Here is a 12,757-nt window from a genome sequence, read left to right on the forward strand (position 1 = left end):
TAAAAGACAATTTGTTCATAACATACAGCGGTTTTAGGGTCAACTATTAAAACGCGGCAGATATGTCGTATTGATTCATAACTAGAAGCATTACCAATGAATATATTGCAGCTAATCTGTAGAATTAGCCGAATCCGGTTTTTCACGATATCCGCGTCCGTTTTAGATTCCGGAGTGTACGTCCTGATTGTACGGACGACTTGTCAAAAGTTCTACAGTTTTCTGTGGTTTTCTAGCCTATTCTAGGGATATTTCTAGGTAATTCTAGGGTATTCTTACCGCACTTTATGCTGACCAGTGAAATCACTATATATTGAAGCCACTCGCCAGCGATGACAACTAATTATCAACAGGAACCGTTTCCGTACGGCTGGGAAATGTTACTCGACTCAACGACCGGTATGCCGTTCTATGTAGATCACGTCAATCAAGTAACAACGTGGAAAGATCCGCGATTAGATTCAATTGAACGAAGCGGTCAGCATCATTCAGCGCGCAGTCAGGGTCCGCTACAACAATCAGCGGTAAGTTTTCAATTTCCGCTACGACTACGTACCAGTCAGAGGAGAATCCGCTTTAATTTGGATCATTTGTAGGCACCAACAAAATTCATCATCCGGGTTACGGGAAATCCAGATTTTGCGCTACAATAGTTTCATCAAATCATTCACTGAAGGAAACCTGTTGGGCTTCATTTTTATTTCTGAATGTGGGTTTTTTTTCTTTATAATCGTCAACACAACAGGGACTTGTTGACACAAAAGGATGTTGACCCCAGTATCCTAGGTACTATATATAAAAAGACTGTCTCTATATAGTACCTAGGATACTGGGATCAAAATCCTTTTGTGTCAAGTCCCTGTGGATAACACTAACTGATAGTGTTTCATCGATAGTTATAATGGTGGGAGGATCACAACTGTCAGTCCAAACTTCACTGATGAGCCCTGCCCCCCTCTGTCCCACTATCTCACCCCCTCATCCCCTATTATTGGTGGCCCTCTGGCACACTATGTCTCACTCCCCCTATTGGTGGCCGCCCTCTGGCCCACTATGTCTCACTCCCCCTATTGGTGGCCGCCCTCTGGCCCACTATGTCTCACTCCCCCTATTGGTGGCCGCCCTCTGGCACACTATGTCTCACTCCCCCTATTGGTGGCCGCCCTCTGGCCCACTATGTCTCCCCCGCCCCCTATTGGTGGCCGCCCTCTGGCCCACTATGTCTCACTCCCCCTATTGGTGGCCGCCCTCTGGCCCACTATGTCTCACTCCCCCTATTGGTGGCCGCCCTCTGGCCCACTATGTCTCCCCCGCCCCCTATTGGTGGCCGCCCTCTGGCCCACTATGTCTCACTCCCCCTATTGGTGGCCGCCCTCTGGCCCACTATGTATGACAGATTTTATATTTTGTTTTAGGTTCGAGGTGGAGGTAGTTATCAGTCTGATGGTAGTGTACAGATTCCAATACAAAGAGGAGGTTATAGTCAAAATCCACCCTTCAATCAGCAGCAACAACAACAACAACAACAGTGGTATCCAAATAACCAACCACAGCCGCAGCAGCAGCATCAATACGGGTATCCTCCTCACTTGCAGAATGTTAGAGTGACTGGCCCCGGGTACCCTACTGGACCTCATGAAAGCTCAAGGATGACGGGATATCCTACCAGGCCCCAGGAACACTCTAGGATGCCCGTGTACCCTACCGGGCCCGAGAATTCTGGAATGCCCGGATACCCTACCGGGCCCCAGATGAACTCTAGTATGCCTGGGTACCCTACTGGGCCCCAGGTAAACTCGAGAATGCCCGGGTACCCTGCAGGACCTCAGCAATATCCACAAATGCCATTTCCAACTGCACCAGCCGAACAAAATATCAAAATATCTCATCAGGTCGGAGAAGGAGGCGGAAATAAACAACATCGCAACCAATCAGAAAATGTGATAACGTCAGATGCGATACCTGTGATACGCGAGCACAAGGCAGCTGCAGCTGGTGATAGACCGAGATCGGCCGATATGGCGTCGAAACTACGCACCGATCAGCTTTACGCCGACGCCGCCAATAAGAAATGCGCATCGGCCGCGTCATCGCCGCAGGTAGCGCGTAAAGCTAAATACCAGAGTCTACCGCCGGAGTTGGCGTCGATGGAAAAAGTGAAAGACATCGAAAACGACACGACCGATATTCTCGAACAGGTGAATCATTTCAACGGCAAATCGAAAGACAAACAATATAAATACCTCGAGGAGATGTTAACAAGAAATATGATTAGTTTAGACGACGTCGACTCGTGCGGTAAAGATCAAATACGACAAGCGCGAAAAAACTGCATTCGTATGGTTCAATCGGCGCTCGATCAGTTAGAGTTGAAGGCGTTCTCGAACGAGACGGGTAGTGGTGGCACCACCGAGGGTAACACCAACGAGCAGACGTCGATGAAACCCGGAGCGTCGTCTCCGACTGAGGAGGTCGTACAGCGCACCGAAAAACAATTGAATATTCTCAGCTCCGGGCAACTGAATGCCGGTCAACAATACCCTAGTGCCGGGCAACAATACCCTGGCACCGGTCAACAATACCCCGGCACCGGTCAGCGGAAAACTGGTTCCGGTCAGCAAAATTCAGGTCCCACTCGCGTTAAAGAAATGACTTTAAACAGTGAAATTAATTGTTAGATGAAATGTTTATATTTTTAGCATAACTTAGATGGTTTTTGTTAGAGCTGGACTCAGTCCTGAACTCAGTAACTGAGTTTGGGTTGAGTCTACAGTAATATTGCAGTGTTATGTGTTTCACTATATGCCATCAGTGTAGACTTTGCTAAGGCCAGTTTGAACTTATTGTCATCGGACGAAATAGCGAAGCTTGAACCCGGTAGTGATATTGTGTGTTGAAATGAGATATAGATAATTGTGACGGATTTTAATACTTATTTTCTATGCATTTGTATTATTTGACGCTATAAACTGTAAAGCAAGCAACACGTGCAGAAGCTGTCGGCATCTGTTAGTCTCAGTCCGTCGGTTAGTGATACCCGGTATCCATTGTTTATTGTCTCTATGGAAACAAATATATTCCTATCAATTGTTGACGAGGGTTTATATTATGATTGTTGAATTATTTAGAAATAATTTATGACGGGTAAAACTGATGTCGTTCAATGTAATTATTGTGAATATTGAGAAGACGTTAGAATGATTAGAATAGTATAGAAAAGTTGAGGGGGTCTGCGGGGGGGGTCAGGGGATGTTGGAGTTTGCTACAAATTGTGTGTCGAGTGATTTCTGTAGTTTCATGAAATGCATGTGTAGGACGTTACTACGCGTTATTATGGTTTTAGAAAACCACAGCAGTACAGTTGTTCAGAGTTCCACAGGTCAGCATTCATTCTCCACAGTTCTAGTTCCAGCTCCACAGTTCTGGACTCATTTCCACGGTTCTAGATTCAGTTCCACAGTTTTGGATCCAGTTCCACTGTTCAGAACCCAGTTCCATAGTTCTGGACTCAGTTCCACAGTTCTGGACTCAGTTCTACTGTTCTGGACTCAGTTCCACAGTTCTTGACTCATTTCCACAGTTCTAGACTCGGTTCCACAGTTGTGGATCCAGTTCCACTGTTCTAGACTCAGTTCCACAGTTGTGGATCCAGTTCCACAGTTCTGGACTCAGTTTCTCACTTTGTTAAAATTTGACTTTTTACCCTGAACTAGTTCCGACTGTGCAGTCCTTAGTTGTGTGAGCAGTCAAATAAACACCAGTTAAAACATTTTGTCTCAACTAATTATCCTCTGATTCGTTAGTTTCACTTGTGTCTCTCAGTTGAAGTGTTCGTGTTATGCTTGAAGATGTAGCTTAAATTGTTTTGAGAATCAACGAAATTGAAATCAATGTAGAAAACTAATGTTTGTATAAAAATTGGTCTCATTTCACTTGTGTATTATATGATATTTCAGTGAATGATTTATGGCTTGAGAATAAGTTGCTTTTTATAATTCATCGATGATACAATGAAATTAAATGATCATTTTATTTTATTTTACATACCCGTGTGTATATTTATTTGCTGCAAAATAAATTATTATAGGCTTTGAAATTGGTTAAGATTATGAGAAAATAAATGAATTATCATCAAGTTGAGAAACTAAGTCGTCTTTGTTTTATTCATTCGTGTTTGGAGGATGTATTTGTAATAGGCGTCCATTGGTTACTCAGGGGCCAGTTGCTGAATAGACGGTTAGACTTAGGTTAGATCATCATTTAGAGCACTTAACCAGATTGACAATTAAAGTTGGAATTGTTTATCCGCCTGTTCTCTAGAGCAATGCATCCTCTGACCTCTTGGAATGGGTGGCGGGGCTCGAGTCGGGGGCAGTTTGTTGGCATTATGTCGAACATTGCTTGACACACTGACGTCACTCAAAAAATAATTGGTTCTAAGCAACACACAGTTTAAAATCTCAGTGTGTCCCTCTAGTGTGCCATAACATGATAACAAAGGCCCAGCAAAGAACATAGACAGATGTAAAATCAATACGGAATTCGCATCCTCATATTTTCTGTTATAAGGGTGCTTCTTTCGTTTTTTGTATTCTAAATTGTATTTTTGGTTCTTATGTAATTAAATGTTGAAATAAATTGAATATTGAATTGAATTGAATTTTTCTTTTCGTCATATCCGCACTAAACACAGTAGTGATTGAGTTTAAAGGCGCCGCTGTTGTTAACTGATGAAATTACGCCCGTTTTATCCTCGTTTTACTGCATAAAATGATATAGATCGACGATGGTTTTATTGAGTAAGTTATTTTCAAACTACCGAACATTTGAATTTATTACAATAAAGCCCGTTTAATGAATTAAAACGAATTCAAGTTCGAATTTTCCCGATGAATCATCGATTCTGGGTTCGAATCCCGAATATTGTAAATATTTATTTTTGAATGTTTATTTTGTAGCTGTTGACGTTATTTCGTTGGTGTCTATCGTTCGCCAGGCAAATCTACACGATATCAAATACGTTAGATTTGGTAAGGGTTTCGGTCAATTTTTTTATTTCAATTTTAATTTAAGTCTGTTCTGAATCGACTGAGACTGAGTGAGTCGGACAATGATTGAAGAAATCAATGATGTTGTTTTTTCAGAATACGCTAATGAAAAGTTGATTCACGATTTGAAAAAAGACGAAACTTATTTAGATGAAGTTGTTAAATTTGCTGAGGACGCCACCTGGCAACACTGGGCCGAATTACGACAATCGGATCAGGGTAAGTTGATTTTACTTCTGGACATTTATTTCTTCATATTTTTCAAAAATTTTAAACCAGGCCCCACTTTTCTTTATTTGACCTTGACCCCTCGTTGTTTTCCAGTGTCCGAAGACCCCAAAGTCGATTCTCAAACCGGATCCGCATCCGACGTCGCTGTGGAAACCGTAACCGATAACGAGACAACAATGGTTACCGGTAAATCTCCGATTAAAATGGAACACGTCGTGGAACCGACGAATGAGGATATTACCACGGCGACTAGCGAGGTGATTATCGAGTATCCGCCCGATCACAACAATATGGAGGTCGACGACGACGGTGAACTGGTCGATGACGCGGTCGATGACGCGGTCGACGACGCCGTCGACGATGAGGTCAAGAGAAAAGCGGCGAACGTCCTGAAATATCTCGGACAAATCGATGAAAATTTGAAACAAGAAGCGCCGGACTCGGAGGAGGAGGAAGGAGAGGATGGCGAGGAGGAAACCGGTCGATCATTAGAGGACGTCAGTCGAGTTATCGACCGATTGAAGTTATTCGAGTGCGAAATCTGCGGCGATACGTTCCTCACCGAGGACGGATTATTCAGCCATTGTCGCGCGGGAGGTTGCGAGGATCGAGACGACTCTAAACCGTACTCATGTCACAAGTGCGACCGTCGATTCATCAGTAAATCATCGCTCGGGAAACACCTGCGCATGAATCGCTGTCCGAACTCCGAGGAGTACAGTACTCGGCGTAAAACGAAGAAATGGTACAACCTGAGCTCGGATATCGTCGAGGCGATGCGAGCCGACGGCAACAATGAGAATAACGAGGCCGTTAAACTAGAAACCGGACAGGTGAAGATCCTAACCGATAATACGTGTCGTCTGTGCGGGAAAGTGTTCTCGTCGCGGTGCGCCGTTCAAAAACACCTGCGCATGTTCCGCTGTAAGAAGATCAAAGCTATGAAACCGTTCGAGCAAAACGAAGAGGAAAGATCGTTCTGGTTAGAGGATAACGACGATGAATCCGACGAGAACGACGAGGCAGACGGCGTGAAACGCGTACAGTGCGGATTCTGCGAGGGAATCTACCCGACGATGCGTAAACTGAAGCAACACGTCCGATTCGATTGTCCGAAGGCGCCGAAATTCAAACCGAACGTCGACGTCGTCGAGAAGGTGAAAACTCCGTGCGATTTGTGCGGTAAAATTCTCAGCTCGCAGCGTAGCCTAGCGACGCACGTTCTGCGCACGCACAGTCGCAATCCGAAACCGTACACGTGCGACACCTGCTCGAAGGGTTTCCTAACTCGCGCGCATCTCAAACGTCACATGGTCGTACACGGCGCCGAGCGGGAATACCCGTGTTCGTTTTGCGGTAAACGTTTCGCCGAACAGTCGGGCAGACGTAAACACGAACGTCTGCACACTGGCGACCTGCCGTATCTGTGCATGACGTGCGGTAAACGATACAACGATATCGGCAGCTATAATCGATGCCTAGCGCGACACGAGGGCAGCATCGAGATGTACCCGTGCGATTTCTGCGATAAGATCCTCACGTCGAAGGGCAACAAGAAAAAACACGTCGATCACGTGCACCTGCATCTGAAGTTGTACTCGTGTTCGACGTGCGGGAATTCGTTCGCTTCGAAGCAGACGCTGAATTCGCACGTGCGCAGTATTCACACGCTCGAACGCGAACATGCGTGCGATCTGTGTCCGAAATCATACGTCACGCGCTGGCAGCTGCAGCAGCACGTGCGCGTCGTCCATATCGGCGAACGCTACCAGTGCGCGCACTGCGAGAAACTCTACACGAATAAACAGAAACTTTACAGTCACCTGCGTAAGGTACACGCGGTCGAACCGCTCGAGATCGGCGAGTTGGAGGACGGCGAACAGGACGAGCTGACCGAGGAACCAGTCGCCGAGGAGCAAGTCAGAGTCGCAGCGGAACAACAGCTTATTATAGAACAGACCGTCGAATCGAAAGATGATTAAATCAGTTTAAGAATCGTCTATAATTAAACGAGATGATGATGATGATTCTGAATTTATTTATTTCCCTGCGAGGAAAATCAGGGAACCGCCGACCCACTTCTTGGTAATCAGGAAGCATACGGGGGATTTTGGATTCCCTGGATCTGTAATAACCGTGTTAAAAATAATAATAATAATAATAATAATAATAATAATAATAATAATAATAATCTGTAGATTTGTATATAGCTTCAACAAAAGGAGAGGTTTTGTTCGATAAAGAGAATTATATTTTTTCCATAGATTCGCAATTTCTTCATCAACAAGTTTGTAATATTTGAAAAATGTCGCGATGTTGCAATGTTACCGATATTTATTCGATACTTTGTATATATTGATTAAAACTAATATGTTATATCTGAACTATGTATTTTAACAATGGGTTTATTATAATGTCTTGATATTTTGTGTGTAAACGATTGTGTACATATGTACATTGTACATAGGATCTTAGTGGTGGAAGGAAACTATATCTATGAATGCTGGTGAACTCGTTTATTTTACCAGATTTCATTGTCCGAACGCAATTTCATCACGTTTACTGGTTAGAATTTCATTTGATGCTAGCAGAGCTGTCAACTATTCCTGATCATCAGTATTTGTGTAACACTGACTCTTTCATAACAAGAAATACTGATTTGATGTTTGATATGTACAAAAATATGCGATATGTTACTGAGGGTCTTACTGTTGATTACTGATTAATTTGAACAGAAATATGAAAGATGTTATTGAGGGTCTCAATGTTGATTACTGATTAATTACTGGTTTTCTTTCACTCAAAAAATTAGATTTGTTACTGATAAGAGTTTTTCAGAGGTTGACAGTCCAGTTGCTCAGAGTTGGTTCGTGAAAGTTGAAATAGTGCTAATTGAAATTTCATTGTTACTATGGTATTCATCTGCCGGTTTTCATTAACCAACTTCTGAGCTACTGACCCCTGTACTAGTGTTAAAGGGCGTGAACTAATTCTAACTGACTGTAAATTTTATTTAATTAACCGCGCGACTGTACTCCAGGGGCCAGTTGCACCGTTGTGGTCTTAAATCTTGAATTGTTAAATTGGCTATAGAACTAAGTTGGTCTTGGACTGGTCTCAAGTCTAAGCCATGACTAAGCAACCGACCTCAGCTGTTTAACCAGCACTGACCTTACCGAAGTTATCATCCCAACTATGCATGACTTCAACTCGAGTTTCACTATATGTATTTTCTTATCACATTTTTTTGCGAGTTCAAATTGTTGGTTGTTTTATTGGAATCTTTCACTAGAAACTGAAGAAATCGCGTTGTGTGGGTTTTTTTTCACGTGTATATTTCTAATACAGTAAAACTTACTTCGTTCTTGTTTTTCAATCCGGATTTTCATTTAATTCCGATTGAATATTTGCTCCATTTTCGTGGAACCCTTTAATCTATTATTCATAATTCGGATTTTACTAAATTTGTAGAAATCTGGGCGCGGTCCTAGTGATCTGAATTACAGTGAGTTCTACTGCATTATTCTGCAAATTGAACCAATAAAATATTCAATATTATTCAATTGTGAATTTATATTTTCTTTAATTTTTCAAGGATTTTTATATTCAATCGTTTTCTTCAAGTGGTCCTGATGCTGAATAGAGGATGTACAGGGGTGTCCCGGGTTCAAACCCTCCTGATGCTGAATAGAGGATGTACAGGGGTTCCCGGGTTCGAACCCAGTAATTACTGATAATGATTCGGAGTGGTCCTGATGCTGGATAGAGGATGTACAGGGGTGTCCCAGGTCCAAACCCAGTTATTACTGACACTGATTCATAGTGGTCCTGATGCTGGATAGAGGATGTACAGGAGTGTCCCAGGTTCGAACCCGGCAATTACTGACACTGATTGAGAGTGGTACTGATTGAGAGTGGTACTGATGCTGAATAGAGGATGTACAGGAGCGTCCCAGGTTCAAACCCAGTTATTACTGACAACGATTCGGAGTAGTCCTGGTGCTGAATAGAAGATGTACAGGGGTGTCCCAGGTTTGAACCCAGTTCCGGTAATTACTGATACTGATTCAGAGTGGTCCTGATTATCTACTCAGCATCAGGACCACTCTGAATCACATATCAATATTTTACCGTACGGTGCTGCCACTATGCTCATTGTTAGCGGGATTTTCATACACTACTTACAGTCAACTCCGGCAAGTTAGGGTTAATGGCGGCAACTCGATTGCCAGAGTTGACTTACGTTAGTGTATGAAAATTCCGCCAACGATGAGCGTAGCGGCAGCACTGTACGATAAAATGTTGATATCTTAATAAAATTGATACTCTATTCAGAGTGGTCCTGATGCTGAATAGAGGATGTACAGGGATGTCCTAGGTTCGAACCCAGTAATTACTGATACTGATTCAGAGTGGTGCTGATGCTGAATAGACGATGTACGGGGTCCCGGGATGAACCCAGTAACTACACTGATACTGAATGGTCCTGATGATGAAAAGGGCGTCCCTTGTTCGAACATGGTAATTACTGACAGTGATTTAGAATGGTCCTGATGCTGAATAGAGGATGTACATCTTCTATTCAGCATCAGGACGGCACGCGTGATCTAGTATTTTTGTTATCAATATTTTACCGTACGGTGCTGCTGCTATGCTCATTGTTAGCGGGATTTTCATACACTAACGAAAGTTAACTCTGGCAAGCTAGAGTTAATGGCGCAGCAACTCGATTGCCAGAGTTGACTTACGTTAGTGTATGAAAATTCCGCTAACGATGAGCATAGCGGCAGCACTGTACGGTAAAATGTTGATATCTTAAATTGATGACTACTGAGCATTCAGCATCAGGATCAGTAATTACCAGTACTGGGTTCGAACCCGGGACACCCCTGTACATCCTCTATTCAGCATCAGGACCACCTGAATTAGTATCAGAAATCACTTTTGTTAAGATATCAATATTCCACCGTACGGCGTTTGCTGGATGCAGATTTGTCCTAATTCCGAATCAGAGGATGTACAGAGGTATCCCGGGTTCGAACCCAGTAATTACTGACACTCATGAAATAGAAGTGATGCCACACGAATACGAATACGAATACGAATACGAATACGAATACGAATACGAATATTTATTACACTCCAACCATTCCCATGGTATATGGAGGAAAAAAAACAGTATTTACAATTATTTACAAAAACAGTAGATAAAAGCACTTTGAAACATAACAAACGTTATTTACAACATACTATTTACACACACTAACGGATGGATCTATATACATCTAGACCTAATTTGATAAATTTAGCAAGTCTAAGAATTGAATTTTTTTACATCAAGATTCCGAAAGGTATTTGAATTTAGGTAGCTTTCACGGAATACGGTAAGTGAAAATGAAATGTATTATGCTGGTAAAATTTACTATAATTTATTATTTACTATATTAAATTTTTTTGTTGAAAATCGATGACTCTGCCCGTAAATATAATGTATATGTATTATAGCGATGATTATAAGTAAAATAAAATCTAATCTAAATCTAATCTAGTTCGTCGCCTAAAGTGTTACTAAGGTGGGTCATAATCTATCGGTCTCGGTAGATGGAGATTTGACAATTTATTTACAGGTAAGAGGTAAGACCCAATCCTGAACTGGAATAAACTGGTCACTAAGTCGTCATCAAGCCGATTTATATAGTTTTCAAATTTGATATCCTTCTTATATTGTCTAAAATTAATGTATAATGAGTTATTATTTAGGCTAAATCTGTCTCTTGCACATGCTGATCACGGAGTATACGGTGTAATTGTTTTGGAGAAGTCCTAGAGTTTACCATAGATTGTTGTGTCCAGATATACGAAAGGCCACAGTCATCAAAAGTCTTCTTAATAAATAACAGCCAGGGGCTCTTAAACCTATCATTCAGATATAAATTATAAGATATCTTATAGAGAATTGAACTAAGTTTTACTTTGTTTGCACTCAATCGTTTTGACCCAAAAATTAATCATTCTACGCTTTACGCTTATATACATAGGATAACGTCCTAACTCCGCTAATACTTGAAGGTTATGGGAATATTTTGTAAATTTCATGATAATTTTATAAAATAAACAGTGGAGGTTTTCTAATAAGTCAAGGTTTTCATATCCCCAGATTTTTGGTGCTGCCGCTATGCTCAACATAAGCGGATTTTTCATACACTAACGTGAATTGTCTCTACTGCCAGAGTCAGTTCGTGTTAGTTTATGCAAAATCCGCTAATGTCGATCATAGCGGCAGCACCGTACAGCATAATTCACTGACATCAGTGGTCCTTGTGCTTTGTGGAGAAGGAAGGATGTCCCGGGTTCGAACCTGGTAATTACTGATACTGATTCAGAGTAGTCCTGACGCTCTAATAGAGGATGTACAGGGGTGTCCCGGGTTCAAACCCAGTTATTACTGATACCGATTCAGAGTGGTACTGATGCTGAATAGAGGATGTACATGGGTGCCCCAAGTTCGAACCAAGTTATTACTGACACTGATTCAGAGTGGTCTTGATGCTGAATAGAGGATGTACAGGATGTCCCGGGTTCGAACCTGGTAATTACTGATACTGATTCAGAGTGGTCCTGATGCTGAATAGAGGATGTACAGGGGTGTCCCGGGTTCAAACCCAGTAATTACTGACACTGATTCAGAGTGGTCCTGATGCTGAATAGAGGATGTACTGATATTGTGCTATGCTCAACATTAGCGGATTTTTCGCACACTAACACGAATCGTCTCTGGCAACCGAGGAGAGTCTACTGCCAGAGTCAGTTCGTGTTAGTTTATGCAAAATCCGAGCATAGTCAATCTTAAGAATAGGCTGAACATAGCATCAAAACCACTGACTGGTGAACTGATTAAGTTCAGAGTAGGTAATTAACTAAACAAAAAGTTTTTCAAACAATTATATTTACTCTCATACAACAATTATACAAAATGCCAGGTTTGTGGTAAGCTTTTTATAATCGGATGGGCTTACGCACAGGGGCTTGTCACAATTTGATAATGAATGGATGATACCAGTATCCCTGTATAAAAAAGAACTTTCTTTTTTTATACAGGGATACTGGTATCATCCATTCATTATCAAATTTTGAAAAGCCCCTGTGGGCTTACGTTGTTTGTGAAAATATCCGATCGTGAAACTAAACCACAGACAGGTTACTGACTAAGATGTTCCCTGCTGTTATCATACGAAACCGAGAAAATTCAAAATGTTAAGAGCAAACAAAAGAATAGAAAAGAGATTCAAAAGTCTAAAAGCGTAATTAACATTCGCAGATCTAATCATCTAGTGAACTCTGTAGAGCAGCTTAAGCATCTTATGATCAGAGTTTTGTTTAATTGATTGATGATCATGATCATTAATTCCCCGACCCTCATAATACTGACCCGCTGTATTTTTGATATCTTTAGCGCATTCAGCGCTTATTATATAATG

At 41.9% G+C, this 12,757-nt stretch overlaps 2 protein-coding genes across 2 annotated transcripts; both read left to right on the forward strand.

Annotated features, from left to right (window-relative positions):
* Nucleotides 1-181: 181 nt before the first annotated feature.
* LOC141909645 (uncharacterized) lies at nt 182-4,109 on the forward strand. Its single transcript, XM_074800191.1, has 2 exons — nt 182-524; nt 1,416-4,109. Exons 1-2 carry the CDS (start codon nt 333-335, stop codon nt 2,676-2,678), a joined length of 1,455 nt encoding a protein of 484 aa, XP_074656292.1. The 5' UTR covers nt 182-332; the 3' UTR covers nt 2,679-4,109.
* A 589-nt stretch (nt 4,110-4,698) lies between these two features.
* On the forward strand, nt 4,699-7,412 carry LOC141910085 (uncharacterized). Its single transcript, XM_074800801.1, has 4 exons — nt 4,699-4,799; nt 4,959-5,030; nt 5,145-5,267; nt 5,373-7,412. Exons 1-4 carry the CDS (start codon nt 4,787-4,789, stop codon nt 7,259-7,261), a joined length of 2,097 nt encoding a protein of 698 aa, XP_074656902.1. The 5' UTR covers nt 4,699-4,786; the 3' UTR covers nt 7,262-7,412.
* The last annotated feature ends 5,345 nt before the right edge of the window (nt 7,413-12,757 follow it).

The sequence above is a fragment of the Tubulanus polymorphus genome, chromosome 8 (assembly GCF_964204645.1).
Source record: "Tubulanus polymorphus chromosome 8, tnTubPoly1.2, whole genome shotgun sequence".
Classification (NCBI taxonomy): Eukaryota; Metazoa; Nemertea; class Palaeonemertea; order Tubulaniformes; family Tubulanidae; genus Tubulanus; species Tubulanus polymorphus.

What these genes read in the sequence shown, in the direction of transcription:
- LOC141910085 (XM_074800801.1), top strand. An exon ending in TATCAAATACGTTAGATTTG is followed by an intron (nt 5,031 to 5,144) that starts GTAAGGGTTTCG and finishes TTGTTTTTTCAG; the next exon opens with AATACGCTAATGAAAAGTTG. An exon ending in ATTACGACAATCGGATCAGG is followed by an intron (nt 5,268 to 5,372) that starts GTAAGTTGATTT and finishes GTTGTTTTCCAG; the next exon opens with TGTCCGAAGACCCCAAAGTC.
- LOC141909645 (XM_074800191.1), top strand. Translation starts at nt 333, where the DNA reads ATGACAACTAATTATCAACAGGAACCGTTTCCGTACGGCTGGGAAATG. An exon ending in GTCCGCTACAACAATCAGCG is followed by an intron (nt 525 to 1,415) that starts GTAAGTTTTCAA and finishes ATTTTGTTTTAG; the next exon opens with GTTCGAGGTGGAGGTAGTTA.